The following is a 26,470-nucleotide window of genomic DNA, read 5'->3' as shown; positions in this document are numbered from 1 at the left end:
TGGTTGTTACATTTAGTTTTGTTTTCTCTTTCTAACTTTTTGTTTATTAATTGGAAGTTTGGAACTGGTTAACAATAATGAAATTAGGACTTTCTAATGTTTAATTTTTCTTACCTTTTTAAAAAAGGTTAACAATAATTAAATGACCTTAGGCAAATGTTGTTTATTTAAACATTTAAACTAACAGTGAGCAAATGGTGTTAAGTCTATTCATGCTCAAAATTTACCTTATCACCCTTCTCTTTTAAAAAATATCACCAAAGTGTCCTTTAAATGGCATTTTTTTTTTGTCAATCTCATATGCTCTTGCAAATATATAAAAAAGTGACTCAATTTAACGTGAAAGTAATGTGATCTAAATTTCAATTCGCATGAGCAGAATAACTTAATACTCCCTCCGTCCCTAAATTACATTCCTCCTTTCTATTTTGGGTATTCCAAAATTACATTCCACCTTTCTATTTTTAGTAAGTTTTTTTTTTTCTAAATATCCCAAATACACTCTCTTTTTCAGTTGTACTTTTAATGTATAATTAATGTATTTACATTCCAATTTTAATGTTTGGTTGACTAATGTACTTTTTCACCCTTTAATTTTTCAAAATCCTTGTGCCAAATTACAATAAATATGATTGGTTAAAAATTTTCAATTAGGAGCATGTGATTGGTCATTCTTTTTTGCAAAGGATTGATGACATGTCATGAGTAATCACTCATCTATCTTTGTTTTACTCAAAAACATTATTTAATGTTTTGTACTTCCCATTGCATTATCTAATTATTGTTATTTGTCTTATTCTTTCCTCTTTAATTCCCGTGTAAATTTCCAAAGAGAAATGTAATTTAGGGACGAAGGAAGTACAAAATATTACTCAAATTTGAATTAATTTTGACTCAACTCAACTCAACCAATATCAACTCAATCACCCAAATTGATACCTCTACGCCTTGATACCTCTACGCCTTAAGTAGGAGGGAGAAAGTAAGCCGATTTTCCGCCAATTCCCATATTCTCACAAATTTTCATATTTTTGGCCCATCGAAGCCTTTTCACTTCTATTCCGCTGCACCTCACTCTCTATCACTCCTCCATTGAAGCGTATTCGGAGTGCTCCATTGAAGCGACTTCTAAGCTTTCTCTCCTCCATTGAAGCAGCTTCGTAAGTAAGATATATTCCTTCATATTTTTCAATCATCGATTATCTATTTCACAATGTAGGGTTTATCATTAATTGCCAGTATAGTCAATTTAGGGTTCTTCTAAGGTGGATTATTGAACTATTGTTTATGATTGCTGAACTTATGAATAATTATAACGAGCAATTTTGTTAATACTTTTAAGCAAGAAGAATTTTTGTGTGATTTTTGGAGCCTAATTTGATGATTAAGTTGAATTTGGTTGCAAATATGCTGCAGGATTTTGCTAAAATGGCTCAGGGACGAGCATATTCGAAAGTTGGAATGGAGGTTCCTTTTATTAACAGTGATTCAATCAAGTGGATTGAGGCGTCTGTCCCCGATAGTCATGCTTCTTCTTCGAGTTCTCGGTCTATTGCTCCGCCTACCAAAGATTGTGCTTCATGTTCTGTTATTGGGAGTCCTCCAACTTACCTCGTTTGGTATTGTCTCTATCCCCTCTTCATTGTGCTTCGAGTTCCCTACAAGTACATTGTAGGGAAGTGTTAATTAACATATTTTTAAACTACCAATTTGATGTGCTAGTATCTATTTGTTACATGTTACGAACATGGATTCTAGTTGTTATGGCAAGTCTTTTTTCATGCTCGTTTTTGCTCCTAGTTTAATAGGTGAAAATCTAGGCATTGTAAAGCATAGTAGTGTACAAACATCTTAAGTTATTGGCATTGTGGCTCACATAACCAAGTGATTGTGTTTCACCATTATCAAGTTATTCATATCTAATACTTCCTCCGTTCTTTTTTAATTGCAATGAAGATTTTACGATTGCCAATGCACATTATGTACAATTGTTGATGCCTTTCGTTATATTTTAGTAAAAAGTATAAAAGCTGATTTTTGAAAGTATACATTAAGACAAAGCAAACAAGATCCCACATTCCACATGAATATATTTTTCCAAATCTATAAATCAAATAAGATGATCAAAGTAGTGTATGTGCATAGTGTAAAATTTGCAATTTAAAAAGACAAAGTATTCTAGTGCAAGTATTATAGGAACATGTGCATAGCTCTGATGAGCAATTACTGAAAGTGAGACTGTCAGAAATTAAAATTTACTAAAATGGCAGCTTTAAATAACATTTTCTTACAAGTATTCCTTATCCGGTAGAATAAGGGGTTTTAAATTGTGACAACAAAAGCAACATAAGTTTAGAGTTTCAATGCCAGTCTGATGAGGTTTGGAATGATGATGTTAGTTGACTTTACGTGGATGAACGGCATTGAATTTTGCATGGTTCTTAACATGTGCTCACTCTTTTGGTTAGGCGTATTTGTCGAAGATTGCCACATGCTATTGAAATATTAGAGCTTAATGCTGATAAAGACATCCCAAGGGCTGGGTTGCGCATCTTGTTCCCTGAGGCATTGTCTCCATTTGCTTATATTTGCGAGAATGAGGTTCATCACTTTCTTTTTATCTGGTTTTTTGTGTCCAACTGTGTGTTTGTGATAGTATGTACCAAAAAAATGCCAAGAAGTTCTTATATTTGTAAGTTAAATGTTGCTGATGGGGTTTTCAAATGCATGTGAACAGATAAATTCAGCTAATGGCAATATTTATCTTCTGTATGTGTTATCTGTCTCGGGCATTGCTTACTCTCTCCAACTCAAAAGTGTCTCTGCTTATGCTGCTGCTTTTGTTTTCTCATCCAATGAGATTCTACACTTTGATACAAATTTCTCCCCTGATTGCTCACCCATAACTTCTGCCACTGCTACAACTGGTTGTTTTATTATTGGGAGAGATGATGGTTCAGTCATTTGTTTCAAACTTGGTGTACTTGATGAAAAAGCTCCTGGTAGATGTCCTTTTTTATTCCATGCTATGTTTTGATACAACTTTGTCAAACATAAATCTTCTTTTTTACCCACTCATAATGTGCATGTTTTGATTCCCAGGTTTCATGTATGAGTTGCGTGATGAGGCAGCTTTAAGCCGCTTGTGGGGTTTAATGTCCAGGTTATCTTTCTGCATATTCTACTCATCTGATTATTATTGAAAGTTGCCCTATCGAACTGACGGAGTACCTAAGAATTACTTTTCAAGCTACTCCCTTAAGCCTAATAGTAAAATCCTTAACGATGATCCAATGATAGTTATATTAGATTTTCCTTCTATGGCTTGTATGGACTGTGAAAAATGGAATTCATGCGGCTTTTCTGAAGTCTGAACGATGTTGCAGAAGCAGATTAGCTGGGTCTGTGAAGGATTTGGTGGTCTCAGATATTCATGGCAGAAAGGTTGTCTTTGTGCTTCATTCTGATGGAAGTCTACAAGTTTGGGATCTTCTCCGTCATAGCAAGCTTTTTAGTCAATCTTTAAGTAGTCCAGGTATGCTATTAAACTTTATAATTTTGTAATCAGTTGAACGCCCCCCCTCCCCCCCTTCCCTCCCTCTCTCCTTCCTAATGGGTCCTCCTTTGAAATTAGGAAGAATAGTGAGTTGTGAAAAAAAAAAAAATACTAAATCTGTCATAAATATTAAGTGATGGTTACTTTTGATCTCTGCAACTTGCACATTATGTATGGAATCATTATGGCTCAAAGTTGATATTTTAGCAAAATTTCATAGTGGGTAGAGTAATTTTCTCACAACTTCTGAGGCTTTTGTAGTTTACAAACTTTACATTGTGGTATTTTGCTTTTGATGCTTTTGTAGAACATTAGGAGCAAAATGGCTGATGTGTATGCATTCAATAGCTGAACTTTTATTTTATTTATGTTAATGAAATCTGATAAATTAGTGCCATTGATCTCTTTGGTGTTTAAGATCCTTCTCATGCTAATGTTTTTAAGTATAAATCATAGCACTTTAAAAATTAAGCAAGTGTTACTGACTTTTTCCTCCTCAATTATTTTCCACATTTTACTTTATCTGGCTAAGATTCTAAGTTCGGTCTTTATTGCTTCAAAAAAATTTAGATTTATGCAAAAAAAATTTAGTAGATACGTAGTACATCTCAGTCAGAGATTTATTTAGTACCTTTCTAATTTTTTGTCGTTCGGTTAAGAAAAAACATATGATAGAAGCTCAATTGAAAGCTCAAAAGTCGAACATGTATAGTTATTCTATACTAAAGGGAGTAAGATTTTACGTGAATGCCACCCTCTCTTGACAATGCAAGTAGTACAAGATAATAAGTGGAGCACCCTAAGGGGGTCATATAATATTACAGAATTATGGACAAAAAAAAAAAAAGCTAGTAACCCGTTAATGTTATTTTATTATCTTGCTATCATTAAGGTTCTAAAAGATGACTAGCGTATAGTGAAACATTTTGCTCCAAGTAGATAACAAAATAAGTTGTTATGTACTAAAATTTGTGACACTGTCTTTTCATTTGTGTGTTTGCCACCCCTCTTTGATAGTTCTGCCCCTTTCCTTTCTTTCAAGTGAATACTGTGTCCTTGGCTAATATCTATGATTGATTTGATATTTTGATGTGAAGCCAACAACCTAGAAATTCACAAAGTTGCACACTACGGTGATCTGCCATGAACAGATAAAGGATTCTTTGTCACGTTGTTGTGCTAAACTTTTGTGTGTAGAAATTTTTTACGTACGGATGTTTTTCTAGGTTACTGATTAATTAACTAGCAATCTCTTGGTAGATTACAAAATATGATGCTCTCTGCTTCCTAGATAATAGACCAGCTTTGACACTGTATCCCCACAAAAGCTATCTTCTTTATGACACAGCTTCCCAACTATAGTTCCACTTCAAATACACTCAAATAGGGTGATCAACAATAATTCTTTGTTACATATTTAATCACTCTGCATCTAGGTATCCCCTTCTAGTCAAAAATACGTATTCTATTACCAATGAGTAGGTGTTTTATTATCTGGTAGAGATTGCATTTACACAATTTTCCTTTAATCAACCAGCAATGTTACTTTGCTTGTATCTTCTTTGAGAGTCGATGTCACAGTTGATATTTTGTTCCACATTTTGCCTAGACCTCTCATACTCGCACCTAAAGTTACATAAGTCAGAGTTATAGGCCTGAAAACCTTCATGTAGGCTGACAAAGAAGTGCAGAGAGTTTGATCTTTAAGGCTCTTGACTGGAATATGTGCTGCTATCATGCAAACAATATTTATGTTGGCACCTCCTTTTAACATTAGTGTTATTCATAATATCATCTTTAATTGCTTCTGACTACCAGTCCAAAATTCACCACTAAGGCAACACAGTCTTCTTGAAAGGTATCATCCTAATAGACGAAGTGTCAAAGGCTGATGTTCACGTTGAATATCACGGCAAGACTGCAGTAGACATCTAAAAATAATCTTAGGTTAGGTGTAATTTATCATTCTGACAGCTGCCATTAGCTGATCAACACTTACAATAATCTGTTTTCTTCTTAGCAGAAAAGCTACATTGTGTCCATGTATATTATTCTTTATAGGTGTTATGATTACTCATGTTTTTTTTAAAAGAATTATTTCTATCATGTAGAGAAAACAACACCCCCCCCCCCCCCCCCCCCCCCCCAAATCTTTTATTTTAGGTGATTATGTTTGTGAGGACTGCAGTAGGTTTTCTGTATTGTTGTGGCATGCTATCATAGTTTGTGGTGTTTACAGGAACTGTTTTCTCTCGGCTATGGGTTGGGCCTGTAGATGTTGATGCAAATGCAATTCCTCTCGCAATCATGTACACACAATCCATGGTATGTGCTTTAGTCATGTCAACTGTCAAGCCATAATATTACCAGTAGATAGTTAATTTCCCCCCCTTTTTTTTTTTTTTGAGGGGGATAATGAGTTTTCCTATGTCTTCTATAATTAATGGGTCCCCAGTTTTTTTATTTATTTATTTTTATTATATTATTATTATTATTATTATTATTATTATTATTATTATTATTATTATTATTATTATTATTATTATTATTATTATTATTATTATTATTATTATCATTATCATTATCATCATTATTATTATTATTATTATTATTATTATTATTATTATTATTTTTTTTTTTTTATTATTATTATTTTTATTATTATTTTTATTATTATTATTATTATTATTATTATTATTATTATTATTATTATTATTATTATTATTATTATTATTATTATTATTATTATTATTATTCATTTAGTTACTTTCTTATAATATATTGGCATCTCTACTGTGAAGGGAGTGAGCACACAGGGACTTGGTATCTGTAATCTCCATTTTCCCCCGGGAGAAAAGTACATTTTGTCCATTGGTTCATCAATACAGTATATCCCTTTGGCTCAGGTAATAAATATCATCTTTTCTTGACTATCAATCCAGTGCTGATCTTTGAGTTTCTTGAAAGTTTTTATATCTTGTGCTGTTCTTGGTCCTCCTTATGTAAAGGGCTGCATTTTCTTAGTGCCTTTCTAATTTGTTGCTTTTTTTTACTGATCCCTTTCCTTTCCCCAAAGAAAATTCTTGGTATCTTCTGCTATAAGATCTCTTTCTTTTCAGGTTTCTTTTATGAAATGCTCTCTTTGTCTAATGAAAACTTTTCATGTTTAGGGGAAGGTGTTTGATGTAAAATTTTCACTGAGCAAGATATGGGTTCTAATGGAAGATGCATTGCTGCAACATGACTTTGTTTCTCTAAATGTTGATACGTAAGTTGTACTTGAGTATAATTTCTCATTTTATCTGAGAAAACTTGTTCTTTAAATTTCTTTCCTTTATCCTTCATTTCTGATTTCTTATAGCTATTTCTTTGCACATGTATGCTTTATAAGTACAAACTGCCCTATCTTCGCTTTCATGCACAACTTTGAATTATCAAATTAGAGAAGTACCATAAAACAGGGAAATGGCTGAAGCAGTAAAAAAATCTAAGTTTTTTTTTTTGTTTTGTTTGTTTGTTTGTTTGTTTTTTTTTTTTTCTTTTTCAGGCTTCCTTTCTTGGAACTATTGTGATAGAGTTAGATGAATTTCTTTTAATCTTCTTATTAAAAAAAAAAAAAAATACTAATGACAATTTTTTTGGACTCGAGTATTGCTTCTGATTTATGTTGAAGCAGCATAGAGTAGAACATATAATTAATGGAACATTCAAATTTAAATCTCTTTATAATAGATAGGTGCTCTAATGTAAAATCATAGTTTACATTTGAGAATGTGAGAACAAAGTTAATATGATCACCTATCTGTCAGTGATCAGTGGTAGCTAATTTTTTTTTTACTCAAATTGCTAACGTAAATTAGCTGGCATGCACTTCTTGAACTTTTGTTCATCAATAATGTGAAAACAAAGTAAGACTGATTGCAACATTTATAATTTACCCACTAAATGTAAATCTATCCCTTAGTCATGTATGCAGACATTGAGGTAATGTTGATGCTGAATGTTTTTTCTCCCCTAATCTCACTCTCAAAATTTTATCTTTCTAGTAATTCTAAACTAAGGTGCTATATTTACACTTCATCTGCCTCCTTATTTAATGTGCAAAACCTTAAAGCGATACATAATTAGTATCGGAAGGAGCATTTATAGTATCTGCAGAATGCACACCCAAAAGCTCCAAAAGGATTGGTAGTAATCTTAAATTAATTATTTTTACTTTAAATGGGGAAATTTTCATGATTTGATGTGTACTGTAGCCCTGAACCTATGTTTTGTTAAGGTTAACTTAGGTGTTCTGGAGGGGTGACAACTACTATGAGATGCGTTATTGTGTTATGGTGTGTATATAGATCTCATGAACATTACATTCTCTTATATGTATATCTTCTGGCAGGGAAAAAGGACAATGTTACTCCCTGCAGGAAGCTTTCATTGCAGAGCAATTGTTCCAGAGTTGTGAGCGTTCTCTAGACGATCTTTACCAAACCACTTGCTCAATCTTTTCATTGTCAAAGGTATTAATAATTTACATTTATCAAGAGTATTAGATTTCATTTTAATTGGAATCTATATAAATTCCAAACAGGACTATTAGTCATAAGTGGATGGGGTAAATGAGTAATTTAAGCTCACATAAGTTAATATTAGGTCAAACGTTATAATATGAAACAAACAGAATTTAAACATGCTAACACATGATGTGGAATAAGATTATGTGGAACCATCAAAGTCGTGTTACGTGAAGAATTTTTTAGTTGCGTTAAGAGTCATGTTTTATTAAGTGTTATCTCACGTTGACATTTTACATTGAAACTATGCTAGCTGGACTCAGGTTGGTATTGATATGTGTGGATTTATGGTCAAAGTTCAGAGTGTTTTTTTCTTACAATATATATAATTCTAGGACACCGTTGTAAGTTACAGGTATGTGGGTACTACTTTGTACTTCTAAAGACTGGTTATTTTGTGTACGGAGTAAACCATTTTGACATCCTCGTGCCAGATCCCTGAACAAAAAGAAAAATAATAAAAGAATTGTAATTCTCTGCGGAAGACAGCTAGATAATTGCTAGAATCATGAATGCATTTGGTAATGTATATAGTCACACTGTCACAGCAATGCTTGCGAACTATTGGATGTAGTAAAGCAAGTTTGTTTTCACTTTTCAAATTTGAGTTTTTTTTATTTTTTTTTGCTTTACGATTTTCTGTTCACTGATTTCCTTTTGTATTATATGCAGACACAAATCATTGGATTTGTTTCATCTATAATATTACGCAGGCTGCTACATCCAGGAGTGTATAGTAGTTATGTTTTGCGTTTAACATTAGAAGATTATGACAAGCGCTGGACAGATTATGAATTTCAGGCATTGACCATTGATGAATTGAGCAGGGAAATCCTGTTGCTTATTGAACATGAGGTTCGTATACTAACTATATGTCTAATTATTTAATTTCTCAAAAGGAATATTAAGTTGGAGAAAGTATTCACCATTGTCTATCTCATTTAATTTCTGAGGTTGGAGGTGGTCAAATTTGTAGTTTTTCTAATGAATTTTGTTATGTACTAGGCCATCAATGGAAGTTCATTTTCAGCCTTTAAATGCTGGAAAGAATTTTGTTTACGGTACTTTGATCGATGGTGCAAAAGCAATACACCGTTCAATTTGCTTATTGATTCAATAAGTGGAGCTGTTGGATTGATAAGAGAAAACACTGTATCTCTATTTCGTTCCTTAGAGGATATTGAGTTGCTTGTATATGGTTGGTATTCTGCCCTCATTTCCTAGTTAATTTTTCCTGGCATATCTGTTGAATTTATTTGCTGTGCAATTTCTACATTATATAACATTTTGCTTACATTCTTGTATGTACTTTAAATGTTTCTGTTTTGCTAGGCACTTTTGAAGAGCTTGAAGATTTTCCTAAGTTTGGGGTTGATTCGTCTAACTATGGTCTTGAACGTGAGATACTATTTGAAGTGCTTCGCAGCTCTAGGCGTATAGGCCGAAGATTAGGCCCAATCATCTCACCTATTGTTTATGAATCAGTTGTCGGCGAATCAATGTCCTCTTCTGAGGACGTAATGACTCGCTTGCTGAATACTGTGAAATGTGGTTATAGCGCATCTGTTGTGGCATCAGTATCAGATCTTGGAGCTGATTTTATTTGGAAAGAGGAACTTTTGGAGCATAAAACTTTGAGGAAATTCACCATGGATACTTTAATATCCATTCACGGTTTGTGCAAGAAAGCTAATGGATGGGTTGGAGTGTTGAATGTCATTGAGAGCTATTTGAATCTTCTAGTACCTCGAAAGCCCACAGAAAGTCTGAATTCAGATATGATGTTGAGTGCCAACATATCCATCATGATTCAGGCCACCTCACAAGTTGCTGAAATGATGTTCGAGTCTGCATTGAATGTGCTTTTATTTTTAAGTTATATTTTGGACATCAGTGCCCAGGTAAAATAAGCTATACATATTTATTACTCCAATTGTTCAATCACAAATACCTATATGATCTGATGCATATGAATTTAATTCATTAATAATTATACTAGTCTTGTAAGAGTTGTAACTCATGAAATTGTTTCATAGGGTTGCTTTATATTGTGCATCCTATGTACTCTTTTGTCCAATATGTTTGCATCATTATAAATGATAGAAAAGTAGGAGATAGAATATAACTCTATCTTGCGACCAAATCTCAATTGCATAATAAGAGGTAGACCTGTATTGGTGCTGCCAAAATTTGAACATGACCTATACTTATAATATTTTCTTTCCGGAGACTGTTAATCTTTTAAGTGCTGTATTGTACCTTTTTATTTATTGATTCTTTGTATATATTTTTTGATCTGTAAAATTAAGGTGTAGGTTTCTGCTTATGAAACGGGATTATCATTGTTCATTTGTTATTGTAGGTAATCTGTGCTGTTTAACTCAGGCTGTTATGAACATAAATTCTTAGTACCATTGCACTTCCATTTGTTTGTAAGATAGATTTGATATAATTTTGTCTGCAATAATTTAAGTTTTTATCATTATTTGAATTTATATTAGCAGAGATGATTTCAGATCACAACATCTTACTTCATTTATAATAGTTGACTTGTTTTGACTTTAGGCACTATTCACATAAGTTAGTTTGACCTTTTGTGATTTATACTCAAGAAAAAAATTAGTCTCGTGGTTTCTTGTTAGATACTATTTTTTTCTTGTTGGTAATTGAAGATATAAAAATTTGAATTTTGAAATCATGCATTGGCAAAAGACCGTAAATCTAAGCAATTTAGGTGTAAAAGTCATATGTTGCATTTTTGTTTACCAGTCTGGTTGGAGGTTGTTATTTTTTCAACCAATTTGGCTAACTATCCTCTCATAAAATGATGTTCTACCTGCTTTCCCCTCCTTCCTCTCCCCCACTCCGTTGAGTTATATTTCTCCAAAGAAAGTTAAAAGGTTTGATATTAATACAATGAAATGTTGCAAGCTTGCTACATTGTGCTAAATTCTTAATGTGCAAAACATGATCTTTAGGGTGCTGATTTTCCTTAGTATTTGGGTTATTGGATCAGCCTCTAGCCTTTTGCCAGATCTCTTATTTGATAGACAGAAATTAGTACCAATTGATTGCAAATTCAGCCTATAGCCACTTGTTTGAGAATTAAATGCGCAAAACTAATTTCTGTCTTTTAAGGGGTATATGACTATATGTGTTACAAAGAAATTACTCCTGCTTAATCATTTAAGTTTTAAAAAATGTTAAAAGATTCATCTTCTGAGTTTGAAAGTTTCTTCCTCTTGTTTAGCTTTTAGCTTATGCGAGGAATTTTTTTTAACAAGAAGCTTCTATTGGCAACTTCTGAAGTATTCTGATAAATCCTGATTCTGCTTCTTTTAGGTTCATATGAAACCTGATGATATTTCTAGAATCCAGCTTGAACTTATTCCTATGATTCATGAAATAATAGCTGAGTGGCTTATCATCCATTTTCTGGCTACTATGCCATCAGAATCTCATTCAGCAGAAGATTTCAGCTCTCAGTTATCCTCATTAAATATAGGTATGGTAATTTTGTATGACTGTGTATCGCTACATCGGCCTTTTAATTTGTAAAATAGTATGCCAAGGTGCGTTTAGTTGATGGTGTGGGTTTGAAAGTACTTGAACAATTAAACCCAAATAATTTATTAGGTTTATACAACTTGTAAATTTGATACCAGTGGGGTCCAGCTATGAAAACCCTTGAGGTATTTGGGAGGGGGGGGGGGGGGGGGGGAGGGGACTAGGGGAGATATGCTTCTGTCACACCCCCACCCCTATAATCAAATAAAAAATAAAAGAAGGTTAATTTACAGTCTAGTACCACCCCACCTCCATCCCCATCCCCCACCATTGCCTACAGCATAACCACTGCCCCCTCCCCCTTCAAATTAAAAACCTTCAACACAGACATCATAATCCTCTGGCTCTCACTACCATAGCAGCCCTTAAGTTCCTGTGTCTTTCTGTCTCCTGGAAAAATCATCTCTGAAATATGACCGATTCTCTACCAACGACTGCCATGTGGTGACGAAAAGAAACTTGAGGAAATTCCGCTACATTTAACAACCAAATACGTTTTTAAATATTTCGATGACTAGTGATGTTTGCTTATCTTTTTCTAAAGTTGCAGTGATCTTCCTTCTTAGGTGGAGGAAGGGAATATGTTGTATGTAATAGCTGCGGGGTTAGTGTTATTGAGCTCTTTACAATGAGCATGGTGGATGTCTTGGCTTAGGAAGGGAAAAAGAGGAAGGAGGAGGGTTTGAGACTTTGAGGAAGGCGAGATGTGGTAAGGGGAAAATGGAGGACAGAGGAGCAGGTTTGGGTTTTATTTGTTTATGGAGCTCTTCGAAGTTTATCATGGAATGGTAACCAGAAGTGTAAGAATGTTACCTTTTTGAGACTTTCAAATGAATTTGTAGATAAATTGGTCTTGAGGTCTTTTGGAGAGGAATGATTAGATGTTTTAGTAGCATGGAAAATTGGCAAGAGTGGCTCTTACTTTGGTATCGCTTATGGCTTTTGCAACTTCCTGTGAAGGATGAATTTGCTGTCTGGAAATTTAAGGAGATTCAAAGTTGGCTTGTTAAAGCATGGAAGATGGTTATCTGGAAGCCTAATGCAAAAGAAAGAGTTTAATTGTTTAGTGTTTTTAAGGTTGTAGCTTCTTTCTTGTCTACGCTTCAAGTTTAAATTTTGAGAATTTTGTATATCTGGAGTCCGGTATTTCCTTATCAGTGTTTTATATATTTATGCTGTAGATAGATTGCTTTTCTAAAGATTGTTAGTCAAGAGCATGGGCTTTAATTGTCTATAGCTTTCCTTTTTTATAAGTGTGACACCCCCTTGGTGTATTTCCTATATATTGTTGTCAGCTTATTGCTTTATGATCATCATTGTCAATCTTAATGCTTTGGCTCTTATGTGGAAGTAGAGGCATTGCAGCGGATAAAATTAGAAATGCATTGTCTGTTCATATATATGCTGACATGTACGATGTTAACAGATGATGGATATTAAATTATTAAATATATGGTGCTGTCTGAAGAAGATTTGTACAACCATGTATACTTGTTGGGGTTTAGTGGAGGCTTTCGTATACTATTTCATAATATTATTTTTATTTATTCTGGGTCCTTTTGTTTATTTCTTTTCAGATAGTGACAATGGTAAAGGATCATGGATTGCAAAGCTTGGTTCAATTGACTTCACCTTGGCTTTTATTCTAGTATTGGATGGACAGGGTTCATCCGAAGGGTGGAGTTATCAGTCTTTAAGTTGTCTTCCTAATCCAGGAAGCTTCATTAATTTAGTTAAACATTTCAGTGGTTGGCTAGTTTGGGGCATGTCTAGCGAACCTCCTTTATATATTTTTGGGCATTCAACTGAGATTGCTCTTAGCCTACTGAGACATGGCCAGTATAATGCTGTTCAGGTTCATATTTTTTTTTTGTTATTTGTTCATTATAGTCAGGCAGTCTTTTTTAATTATTTGGCTAAATCCATTTATTACCTGCATCCTTCTGGTAATAGAATTTGCTTAAGATTGTGGACGCACATCTGAGAAATGAGAAGTTGTCTGGAAGCATTCAAAATAGTGATGGTCAATGGTGTGTACTTCATCATCTTCGAGGATGCTCACTTCTTGCTCAGGCTCAAAGGGTACCATGTGGACCTTCAAAGGAGAAAAAAGTTAGTGAAGCCATGAGATGCTTCTTTAGGTAAGATATTGTTAAGTATATGAGTTTTACCTGTATTTATCTATATTCATTATTGTTTTTTCCATCAGTTGAGTGGTATTGGGAAGGTTTCATGGATTTATAGTTAAGTGGCTATTCTTATGACTCCTAAAAACTTGCAAAATTTCTTTGAGATTCATTTTTCCCTACCTTAACTTACTATTACGGTATTACCATTCAATCTTCTGTAGAAGGTGAAGTTTTTTGTTGGCTTTTAATAAAAAATAACTTCAAATTGGGAGACTATGGAGTTGCTTGTATGTGTGTATGCCGTGTTGTTATTTGTCTCTATTTGGGGTTCCTAGACAATAATTTTGTTGAAAGTGAGGTGTGTGACTGTGCGCGCGCGCGTGTGTGTGTTGGAAGGGGGGGGGGGGTAGGGACCTTGTGAGAACCCCTTCTATGTGAGAACCCAATATGTGCGAGAACCCCTCATTTTTCTAAGTTTTTATCTATGTGCTCTAAAGTTTTACTCGCATGTTTAAAATGGTTTACTCAATTATATTATTTACTCATATGTTCTAAATTGTTACTCATATGTTTTAAAGCTTTACTCATATATTTTAAGCTGTTTACTCAAATGTTTTAAATTTTTACTCATATGTGTTGATACCCTCCCTCTCTCTCTTTTTTTTTTTTTTTTTTTTTTTTTTTCATATGTTCTAAAATTTTTACTCATTTGGTCAAATTATTAATTAGGTGTTCTGAATTGTTAACGCAAATGTTCAAAATTGTACTCATATGCCCTAAAAATTTATTCATACATTCTAAAATTTTTACTCATATGAGTGTAAATTTTTAACCACATGTTCTGAATTTTTACTCATATTTTCTAAATTTTCAATCATATGTTTTTGATTTGAAATTATTTAATTTTTTATTCACACGTTCTAAATTTTTACTCACATGTTCTAGTTTTTAACTCACTCTAAATCTTAATCACATGTTCAAAATCTTAAATTAGATTAGCAAATTTACACAAATTCAGATGAGCTAAAAAAATATACTACTTATTAAAATCACTACAAATTTTGAAATCATATCAATTATTAATGTTCAAAAAAGCAAATTCGAAATTAAGAACATCTTCGAAAAAATAATTGCCGGAAAATCCAAAATTAATAACCATAAATTCGAAAAAATACTACTGCTGAATTGTTCATTGATTATCATTGAAGTTTGTTGATCATGTTTGCAAACCTCAAAAACCTTGGTTTTATATTTTGTAATTGAACCTTTTTTATTGAACACAAATTTGAAAGATAGAAGATTATATGAAGAAATTAGTGAGAAGCTAGTAGATCTCTAGTTCTCAACTGAATTTTGAGCAAATTTGGGAGAAATTTGTGCTTGTATTGAATCAGAGGAGAGAGAAAGTGGTGATTTTTTTTTTTTATTAATTTTTAATCTGTCAGCATTGAACAAGATGATAGTATATCTAATAAAAGGAAAAAGTTTTGCTTTTTTACAATCTTGCCATTAATGGGGTGTATTTGATGTGAGGCGTTGATATTGTTTGATCATATGGCCTAGATTTGTTCTCGTATATATGTAGTGTTCTCACATAGGGATCTATTCTCACCGGATCCCTATATATATAAAAGGCAATGTTTGGCACTTTGAAGGATGAAATATCTGGTAAGACCTCTTTATCCATCGTCTGATAGACATTTGCTGATGCTGCTCTACTTTCAGGGCTTCATCCGGAGAAGGGGCTGCCCAAGCACTGCAGAAATTGTCTGCTGAGGCTGGACTGTCACATTTGGAAATTTGTATGTAACTAAGATTCTTTCCAGCCTTAGTGATGGATCTTTTTTTTTTTTTTGCTGATCATTAATGCATTTTCTTAAATACAGCCAAATGTGCCTCTGCTGCTGCATGGAAGCTTCATTATTATCAATGGGTCATGCAGAAATTTGAGCAATATAACATCAGTGATGTTGCTTCTCAGTTTGCTTTGGCCGCCCTTGAGCAGGTAGATGAAGCTGTTGCGGCTGATGATAATACTTCTAAGGTCTCTTTCTCTGATGAATCAGCAACTTCTATTAAGGGGAGGCTCTGGGCAAATGTTTTCAAGTTTGCTTTGGACCTTGATCAATACTATGATGCATATTGTGCACTAGTTTCAAATCCAGATGATGAGAACAGATTTATTTGCTTAAGACGATTCATAATAGTTCTTTATGAACGTGGTGCAACAAAGGTTGGTAGTCTAAATTTTGTTTGCGTCAAGTTGAGTTTTTTAATTTATTTATTTTTATTTTTGTCAAGAATAATTGTTTATCTACATTAAATAGCCCCATTTAAGGGCCAAGGCCCATAATTTTTCCTCGAATAACAGTTTTTTTATTTTTTATTTTTATTTTTTTTTTCTATCTTGTAGACTGTGAGCTAGTAGCAATTAAAATAGCAGTCAGATCCACATTCATTAATTTGCTTTCGCTTTTAAGGCAGACAATTTCCAAGTTAATTATCCTTTGGCATTTATCAGTATCTCTATGCCTATATATAATGTGTGATTCTAGCTTATTATAGAATTTATATTGAGGCCACTTTCATCAAATAGAAAGAAATTTGATGTGTACGTGAACGTTTTTGGCAGATTCTCTGTGACAGCCATCTTCCCTTTATTGGATTAAATGACAAGGCTGAACAGGAGTTAGCTTGGAAGGTATTTTTATACTGCAGAATGTCAGAACTTTGAGAGCTGAAATCTGGTTTATGGCATGTCTTTGACTGTAAATATTATCATTTATGCAGGCAGCATGTTCAGATATTTCAGCAAGGCCAAGCCCTTACAAATTATTGTATGCCTTTGAGATGCATCAGCAAAATTGGCGAAAAGCAGCAACATACATATATATGTATTCAGTTCAGTTGAAAAATGAAATAACTCTGAGAAGTCACCAGAATACTAATCTTGCTCTTCAAGAAAGGCTGAACGGAATTTCTGCTGCTATCAATTGCCTTCACCTTGTTCACCCTATGTATGCCTGGATTGACTCTCGGATGGGTGGATGTCATTTGCACAGTGTGTCTCATCCAACTAAAAAGGCTAGAACTATGGAAGAACAACGTAATCATCACATTTGCCCTTCTGATCTATAATTCTTAGCCACTGGCTCACATATTAAAGAATGTCTTTTACTCTTATTAGTCTAATGTTGATCTTGCATTTTGTTTTCTCTCCTAATTTCAATTGTTTTCTAGTTTCTTTGTCTTGTTGATGTTTTTAATGGACCATCTACTCAGTGATGCATAGTTCTGTTCCTTTCCTGTTTCTGGTTTTTAACTTTTCTTATTTTTTTAGTGGAAAGTGAACTAGGATTCTTACATTGGAAAGGTTGGGGTATATTATGAATGTAATTAATTTGACAATTATGGAAGTGTAAGAAAATGGCGATATTTACTTCTTTCACTTTGATATAGCAGGTGGAGTTGATGAATCGGCTCAAAGACAGGAGTTGTATATTAGTATTGAAAAACTTGAAGACGAGTTTGTGGTGACATCTGCAGAATATTTGCTTTCCCTTGCAAATGTTAAATGGACGCATGCAAGTAAGAGCCTTGTTGTTTATCTCTGAAATATGTGTGCTGGTGTGAATATCTGTGCTTGTCTGTATGTCCATGTGCTCTGTTACCTATCTTACCAGGGTGGGGGTAGGTTTATATTCATGCAGTTTCTGATCAAATTATTATGTTTGTAACCTTAGTCTAACTTATTTGTCTCTTTACTTTCATCTATACTTCTGTAGTTTGCTAGGTTGCTGCGAACTTGTGAAGTCTGTTTTAGTAAATCTGAGGTTGAGCAATTTGCTTAGAAGCAGAGAGCTGTGGAAGGGGAATTTTACAATTTTTGGAGTCAGGGGAATTGAGATGTTTGGGGAGAATCTTTTTCGCCAAGGAGATGTGTCACTGGTTTCCGTTTTTTATTTAGTATTATAGGCCTACACTTACACTTATCTTTTTTTTTCTTTTTCTTTTTTTTTTGTGTGTGTGTGTGTGTGGGGGGGGGGGGGGGGGGGGGGCGGCTTTATTCCCTAGACCTCAGGTGTGGAAGGAAGTTGGCTGATTATTAAGCCACTTTGCTCTGTTCATTTCATGTCTTCTTCTATGATGATTCAAGAAATTGATTCTTTGAAGCTTCTTCATTTTTTTTTGCCTTTAAAGCTACTGATTACTGAATGGAACTGATATTAATAAAAAAATTCTAGAGTCGGCAGGTGTATGAGTCAAAATTAACTTTAGCTTGATCCTTGAAGATATCTTAAAGGTGGCTTATACTGTGATTGTTAAGGAGGGACAAATATTACAATTGTCACATGAATTTTTTATCAGCAAATGTTGACCTATGTTTTAGTCATATGACACATAATGCTCTTTGGTAACACCTGGTCAGTTACCCCGAGTCTTTATCTCTTTTACAGAGGGACTACTCTTGGATTTTAACAGTGCTAATTGATAATTTTGATGGCGTATGATTTCTTGCAAATAAAATTTCAAATTTTGTTCTATTTGTGTCTTTCTTGTGTCCGTGTTATCCTTTCATTTCGTTGCAAATTTAATGTGCTTTCTTTGATTTTTTTTTTTTTTTATTTTTTAATTTTTAAAATAATTACAATATAAATTTTTTATCTAGGAAATGAAAAGTATCCATCAGATCTCACGGACCTTTTAGTTGAGTCAAATTTGTATGATATGGCATTCACAGTAGTGACACGGTTTTGGAAGGATTCTGGATTGAAGAGGTATATCTCCTCCTGATTCTCTCAAATATTGTTTGGGCTTTTTTAGTGGGGCTATTCTTTTTGATTAGGTCTTTATGCTTTCTTTTGCACTGGTTCAGGGAACTTGAAAGAGTGTTCTCTGCTATGGCCCTGAAATGCTGTCCAAATAAAGCCAGTTCTCCAATGGTTGGGTAAGATGTCTCTCATGTTTGCACCATTAACCTTTTTTTTACAAAAAAAAAAAAAAAAGAATATCAGAACTTCAAAACAAGATCTGTTACCCCGTACATTTTTGTTCTTTCCAAGTCTTCTCGCTTTATTTGTTACTATTTTGTATAATTATACTTTACTCTTGTATGTAGATCACCTGGGCTGTTGTTAACATATACAAAGGATGAATTGGTGATGGAAGAACTATTTAATGTGGGCTCTCAATCGGTCCTAACAAAGAGAAATCAGTGGGAAGCGCTTGAGCAGTATCTTGTGAGTATTTTCTCTTCATTTGATGTAACGAGACAATTGGCATTCCTTTGAAGACATTAAAGTTGATATCTCTGTTTGTGTAAGTTGAATTATGGCGGTGATCAAATATTAGGGAAAAGCAGCCTAATTATTAAGTATTTGCCAGAGTTTTAATTTTTATTGTAAATAAGTTCTTGATTCATCTAACACGGTAACACCTTTTCACTCCTTATACATGAATGAAGAAGTACATGCAAGCTATGTTACATGGACTCGGGTACGTGTGTCAGACACGGATACGTGTCCGAGTGTCCGATTCGTCAATTTCCAAAATTTTAGGACACGGGGACTCTGTCCTATATTTGGACACGGGTGCGGGGACACGGCACTTTCATATTTTACAAAAAAAAAATATACAGTACATTACAAATTATTTAAATATTTCATTAATTTTCTTTGTTTAATACCTTGGAAATTAAAATATAATATTATTTTAAAATAATTTCAAATGGATTAATTTAAATAATACAGTAGCATGACAAATAATATAGATTAAAAAATACTTGTAGTAAAAGTAAGTATGTAGTAATAAGTGTACTGGTATAAAAGAGAGAGAATGAGTGGTCAAAAGTCAAAGGACAAATAAAGTAACTAAATTCAAAATCTACCACACAGCTGTCCCACTTTTCCACCCTTATTAATTAAGGGCTGTCCCACTTTTCCATCTTTTCCTCACTCATATCAGAGTAAATACCAAAATTTTCATTTTCTCTTGCTAATATCGACCAACTCGTGCCGGAAACAATGGAGTCTGCGAAAAATTTATACTAAGTCACGATTTCAAGTTGGCAAAAATGGAGTTTCAGCCTCTCTCTGAAGTGTCCGAGTGCTCACTGCCGAATCTGACACGAATTCCGTGTCCGTGTCCGCGTCGTGTCGTGTCGACACGGACACTTCGGGATTTTGGCCGAGTCCGGTGAACATAGCATGCAAGTGAGAGTGATTTTTATTTTTTGGCTAAACGTAGTAGAAACACAGCTCTAGCATGGTTAACATCCTGCAGGGAGATGTATATTGGTGGAAATTTCAAACTTTGCTTCACCTGGAACAAGGACAGAATTGTTAGCTATATAGTTTTAAAAAGTGCGCCTTAGGCGCAAGGAACAATGAGCTGCGAGAGCTTTCGCCTTAGCTCTGCGAGGCTCAAAGACTTACAAAAGGCATTTGCCTATTTGCTTTTTTCTAGGATGCTTATTGCACCTTATTTTGTAAAGCTTCATGAGACTTTGTGATGGACATTCTAGAGAGAAATCCCATATCTCCCAATTGAACTTGAAGAACCCTGGCTATTGATCACATGGTCTTTTCACCTTTTCTCAGAATTCCATTATTTAGACTTATTCAATACATTTTTTCTTCTATACAAATATAGTTCGCCTTACCTACCAAAGGCGCGCACCTTGTGCTATGCACCTAGTGACCTAGGCTCCAAAGACTTTTGCGCCTTGGTGCGCCTTGTGCCCTTTAAAACTAAGGTTAGCTATTGGATGCTTCTCATGTGTATGATGTATGCGATAGCTATGAGTTATATGTGTAACTTTTGTTTTGACTTTGTCTATTCTGTGAATGAAGGCCCTGTTTTTAATGAAGATATAGCTGTCAATGGGCTAATAAGATTTTGATTGTTTTGTTGGGACTAAATTTTTTTCCCAGCAAATAATAGAGATAAAGATACCAAGGGAAAATAACTAAAATTCACAGTACATGAGTATGCCAATTGAGTAATTTTAGTCCGATGACTATATTGCCAAGTAGAGTTTTTATTCCCTTGCAAAATGTTGTTAACTTGTTAATCCTCAACTTTTCTGCGTTATGCATAAGTCAATAACGCAGCACTTCTCCTGTCACTCTGTGTTGATTATTGCTTCCTGGTAATTATCAATCAATGTCCTGCATGGTGGTTAAGTTTAAGTAGATGATAATCAGAAATGCTAATTAGTATACTTCAAATCCAACCTCTCTAGTATACTGTACGACCTTTGTTAGTAATGATGGTAAGAGTAGCAACATAAACCAGTGAGAGTGAAAAAGAGTGTAGAAAGCAGGGCATTTGTAAGTAAAAACAGGAGAGAGGGTTTGTTACTAGTTTTAGATAAGAATAAGCTATAAAGGGAGCATTGTAAATGGGATTAGAGTACGAAAAAAGAAAGAGCGTAACCAATTAACCATTTAAAAAGAACATACTAGAGTAGAAAACGTAACAAACAAACAAGATCGGAGGTAGTAACTACATACATTTAAACGGTTGCAGCTGTAGATTAAACAATTGGTTCAGGTAACGATAAAATACTCCTTAATTGGGTTTGATGTGGTCGATCAATGTATAGTACGATAAGTGATTGTAGATACTCTTTTGTTTTGCACTTAAAATCATACTTATTTTTTGTATGAAAAAATATTGGTGTATGTTGTTATTATACACTAGGATATCTCTAATTATTATCATACTTCTTACATTCTTCTCACATTCAGTTAAGTATTTGGGACAAAACCTTAGCTTATGGAAATAGTGACGCTTACTTCTTTCTTGCTCAGAAAGCCTTACAATATCACTTACAATACATTTCTTATTCTTCTTTTTTGGTGGGGTTTTACAGGAGAAATACAAAGAATTTCATGGAAGACTACCTGTAGTAGTTGCAGAAACTATCCTCCGCTCTGATTCTCAGATTGAACTGCCTCTTTGGTTAGTTAACATGTTCAAGGTAATCTTACAGGCCACTGAATACACTATACAGTTTGACTTTTAGACTTTTGATAAGTTATAATCTGAAAGTCTTATATTTCTTTCATCATTTGATTAATTTTTCATTAGAAGTTTGGTTATGCACTTTTTCTACATCCACTCCCCTACCTTCAGGGAGCAGGAAAATAGTTAACTGCTGGTCCTTTATATTACCCTATATGTCTTGCTATACCACTGAATCATTAAGAGGATGCTTTATATTGCTTATAAGCTAAAGTTTTCTGGATTCTAGTCTTCCTCCTCCCATCACCACCAACCAATACCCGGGGTTATCCTTTCCCTGTCTCTTGATGTAAAGAGGATCTCTTCTTAAACAATTCTTCCCTTGCCTTTTGAGGGAAATGGGGACCGGAAAATTACCTATATGCAGAGTTTTCTTTCAAGCTGACAAAATCAGCTACAGAGAAATATTGAGGGCCAGTACAAGCTGCTAAATTATATTAAAAATGTTGATTCTGAATATGAAAAGATTTGGTGGGTGTTTCTCCATGTTATGCCGAGATGTAAGTCAAGTTGCTGGTTATGAAGAGATGAGCTTCTAAATTCCAAGTGGAAGATAGTACCCTGATGTGTAATTATCATTGAATTCATGCAGGGTGCACGTAGAGAAAGTAGGGGCATGACTGGCCAAGAATCAAATCCTGCAACTCTTTTCAGGTTATATGTTGATTATGGACGATATCCGGAGGCCATAGAACTTTTGATTGAATACATAGAGGCCTATGCTTCAGTGGTAGGTTTTCTTCTTCTTAGGCATTATGTTTACGTACTTAGATTTAGATCCTGATTGCATTTGAAGTTTTTGTGTCATCATGTGCTTTCTATGCGTCTATTCAGTTGTCTATTTCCAAACATTTATACTTCCTCCGTTCTTTTATTATTGCACCACTTGCCATTTTAGGAAGTTTCACAAATATTGCACCATTTCCTCTTTAGGAAAAAAAATTATTTGTGTTCACACTACAAATACCCAACATACCCTTGCTTTTTCACACTTTTTAATTTATCAATGTCACATGGGCAATTTTGTATTTTTACCTTTCTCTCTCTTACTTTTTTCCACTACCAAAATATTTGTACCCAACCCCTATGGTGCAATAATAAAAAAACGGAGGAAGTATTATTGTGTTGTTCTTACCTAAAGAAAAACAGACATGGGATATTGTTAGATCCGTCTCAGTTTATGCTTTCATTATACACAATTTTTATAATTTTTACATATTAGTTATGAAAGACATGTGCGATTGAAATAATGCATTGCCAAATGTGAAATGTGAAGTGTTGTAAATAAAAAGAAACAGAAGAAGTATATCTATAAGAGGAGAGCTTAACTTGAAGCTCAATCTGATTCATCTTGCTAGTTGACCAATTTCTGTTTTATAAGTTTTTGTCAATGAAATTATCAATGCTATTTAGTTAGCTTGTTGAGTCGGTCTGACGACAATACCCGAGTAACATAGGTGATAGCATATGGTATTATTTTATTTTTAAATTCTAAAACCAACGTTAAATTGCAAATTTCTAAATTATGTGCACATTAGGAAAGAAACATGTTTTGCATTGGAATAGTAGCTAATTGTATTCATTTAGATAAATAGTAATGGAAATAAACTCTCTGATAGGAAGTTTGACTGAGCATTTGAGTATTTGGCCTTCCCTTTCCCTAAGCAGGATTTCAGTTGGGACATTAGGTTGATTTTGATTGATTACTTTTCTATTATCCATTTAAAGTATTTCGTAAATATAGGGATACACATGACGGACATGACCGTCTTCTGAGATACTTCTCATCATCACAACTAAAATTTGTGAAATTTAGTGATAATAAGTGTTTTGTGGTGGAATCCAACATTTACCATGAAGTTTAGCTTAAATATATAGTTGATCACTTAGTTTTATCTAAGTAATGCATTGTCAAAGGTACATAGTCAAAATAGGAAGAATATATAGGATCTTAGGGAGTACTATATAGTATATACGTCCTGTTTGAAAACAATTGCATTTTATCAAAGAGTTTTTCGAAGCTGAATATTACTGGTTACTGGCCTTATTGCTTTATAATTGCGTTGACTAAATTATAAGCTTCAGGCATGATAATCCATTGTTGCATTTTTTCTAGATAATATAAACATATCCTAACTGCTTGGTGTGTGGTGTGAGCAATCTGGTACCTACAGTGGCATAACTATGCTTCCATGAGAATTAAAATGAGGCTATTAGGGGTATTGGTGTTGGTGATAGGAAAGATGGTGCCTGACTGAGATAGTTAAGTGTTGGGGTTGGATTATTTATACAGAATGTAACACATGTGATTGTGAATGGCATATGCCGTATGGTATTTGATTTAACTTTGATCAAAGGGGCAAACTTCAGGGATCGTAAGGAGTCACCAATTAGCTATGAAAACTTATAAACTGTTAATGGTTCTAATGAATAAGTGACATACCAACGGCAACTACGAATAAGGGACAATGGTCTATTCAGATTACACCACTTACATCCTGTAAATGGGATATGGGATTGTTGACTCATCTATAGGAATGACAATGGGTAAGGGTCTAGTAATGGCTGTAATGCTTGGACCAAAGTCGGAATTTTTAGGACAAGGCAATGGAGTGTAAAGGTCTTGGCTTTTGCTATTAGATTAAGTAAATAGGAGTCTGTGTGTCATTTTCTTGCTTTGCCTTCTTAATTAATGTTCGGGTTTGGGATTAATGGTGGGGTCCGAGGGGATACAGTAGGGTGATTCTCTCTCTTACTGTGGTGCTTGTAAAATAATAAAATGCTCTATTGTAATGTTTTTATTGGATAGAGAATTATATTAATCATAGTCCAAACTTATTTTAGTAATTGGTAAATTCACGTATTTTAAATAACCATTGAGTCTGGGTAAAATGTCTGGTGTTATGTGTAATGTTTTGCTTGCAAGGGCTTGAATATCAAATTAGAATGTCGAACAAATACTCCATTTTTATGCAGCTTATGCCAACTACTTACAATCTTTGAGCCTCTGATAGATGATATTTCATGCCCTTCTTTGTGCTACTTTGACTAGTTCATAGATTTCCCTCCATTTCTGCTCATATTCCCTAACATCTGGTCTGTTGTATATACTTAAAGTTTTATACTCATACTGAAGAATTCTATTTTTCTGCAGCGACCAGCTGGCTTAGTATATAGGAAAAGACCCTTGGCAACTTGGTTCCCTTACACAGCAATTGAACGCCTGTGGTGTCACCTTGAAGAGTCAATACGTGTAGGTCACATGACTGATCAGTGTGAAAAATTAAAAGTTCTTTTGCATGGAGCCTTACGGAGCCATCTCATACTGGTATGCTTATTATATCATTCCTACTGATTTTACTGGTCTAGTTGCTTTTCTAGTGTGTATTAATATTTTTTTTTGCTGTGTTTGTTTAGTTGAAAACCGACTCGGAGGATGCTGTTTCTTCTGTTTGAGAATTATCATTTGCATTTGACTTGATATGGCATATAACATCATGTCCAGAGTTGGGCATCATTTAACATTTATTTCGATGAGAAAAGGTGCCGTTTTTGGTCGCAGAAGCTGCTTCCACATTCTGCCTTTCTGTATTAATTAATGATTATGGATTGAGTTCAATGAAACCTGTACATGTTAAGAAACCAGCACTCTGCAGCATATACATCATCAATGTAAAATCTGGCCAATCATAAGGAGCTGAGCATAAAAGAAGCAATAGCAAGCCCCCTGTAATCTTGGAGAAAGTTTGTTCCTTAAGCCTGAGTACGGAAAGACTCGTGGACGTAGCCTGATTGCAAGCATGGTATGCATCCTGTGTCTTGGCAGTCAGTAGAAGCATGGCTTAGCAGCTGGATTGCCTGGAGAAATTAGCTGTGTAAATGCAATTAGCATATAGCAACTGCCAGCTGACCTCTGCTGAGAATTTTTATCTTTTTTTTTTTTTTTTTTTTTTTTTTTTTTTTCACATCCCGGCTCAAATGTATATTCTATTAGTAGATATCAGAAGGTATATGTTAATGTTAATTATTCCCCCTGGTTAGAAGTGCATTACTACTAATTAACATTCATCGATAGCCAGCTAAAGAATGTGCTTTTGCTGATTGTTTCTGCCTATGCTTGCCTTTTGTTTCCATTGATCAATAATAGGTGTAGACATGAAAAGCTGTTAAATAGAGGCAGAGGGTCAATATATACCTACACATAACAATCAGATTGGTTCAATAGTGTCAATTGGGCAAAAAAGAAAGGGCACATTATTTGTACAGGAAATAGGGTGGAATAAGTTGTTATATGGTAGAATTTCAGCCTCATTCGCTAAGAAACCTACATTTAACGGTAACATTGACTTGTTCACGATTGTCCGTTTTAAATACTGTCTCCGGTCCAATTTAGTTACAACTTTGGGGGTGATTGCGGAGGCTGAGGCAAAATTTCCTAATCATGTTTATTGAAAGATAAGGGAATACACTTAAGTATTAATCAAGTAATTAAAAAAAAAAAACTAACAAATTCAACCCAATTTTAAAAAAGAAATCCACCACCATCGACACCACCTAGCTATACAGAAACCACCCACCAGGCCACCACCACCGCCTACCACCGAACCCAACCACCTAAGCAC

At 34.2% G+C, this 26,470-nt stretch overlaps 1 protein-coding gene across 4 annotated transcripts; it reads left to right on the top strand.

Annotated features, from left to right (window-relative positions):
- Window positions 1-1,010: 1,010 nt before the first annotated feature.
- Window positions 1,011-26,020, top strand: LOC145643076 (nuclear pore complex protein NUP160-like). 4 transcript variants are annotated; one of them, XM_081694253.1, is made up of 28 exons: window positions 1,011-1,164; window positions 1,417-1,619; window positions 2,469-2,601; window positions 2,738-3,002; window positions 3,103-3,163; window positions 3,387-3,535; window positions 5,796-5,881; window positions 6,358-6,462; window positions 6,727-6,824; window positions 7,950-8,070; window positions 8,797-8,979; window positions 9,130-9,322; window positions 9,457-10,025; window positions 11,467-11,629; window positions 13,269-13,546; window positions 13,645-13,832; window positions 15,546-15,622; window positions 15,707-16,053; window positions 16,453-16,521; window positions 16,611-16,926; window positions 17,283-17,408; window positions 18,490-18,598; window positions 18,697-18,768; window positions 18,940-19,060; window positions 21,697-21,804; window positions 22,441-22,578; window positions 25,003-25,176; window positions 25,266-26,020. In XM_081694253.1, exons 2-28 carry the CDS (start codon window positions 1,429-1,431, stop codon window positions 25,302-25,304), a joined length of 4,479 nt encoding a protein of 1,492 aa, XP_081550379.1. In that variant the 5' UTR covers window positions 1,011-1,164; window positions 1,417-1,428; the 3' UTR covers window positions 25,305-26,020. The 4 variants fall into 4 exon arrangements, with proteins under 4 accessions (XP_081550379.1, XP_081550373.1, XP_081550382.1 ...); XM_081694247.1 differs by having other exon boundaries at window positions 1,011-1,160; window positions 17,280-17,408; window positions 25,266-26,019; XM_081694256.1 differs by having other exon boundaries at window positions 3,393-3,535; window positions 17,280-17,408; window positions 25,266-26,019.
- Window positions 26,021-26,470: the final 450 nt, after the last annotated feature.

The sequence above is a fragment of the Chenopodium album genome, chromosome 1 (assembly GCF_948465745.1).
Source record: "Chenopodium album chromosome 1, dcCheAlbu1.1, whole genome shotgun sequence".
Taxonomy (NCBI): domain Eukaryota; kingdom Viridiplantae; phylum Streptophyta; class Magnoliopsida; order Caryophyllales; family Amaranthaceae; genus Chenopodium; species Chenopodium album.
The sequence above is the reverse complement of the archived record's forward strand: the minus strand, read 5'-3'. Positions and strand labels throughout refer to the sequence as shown.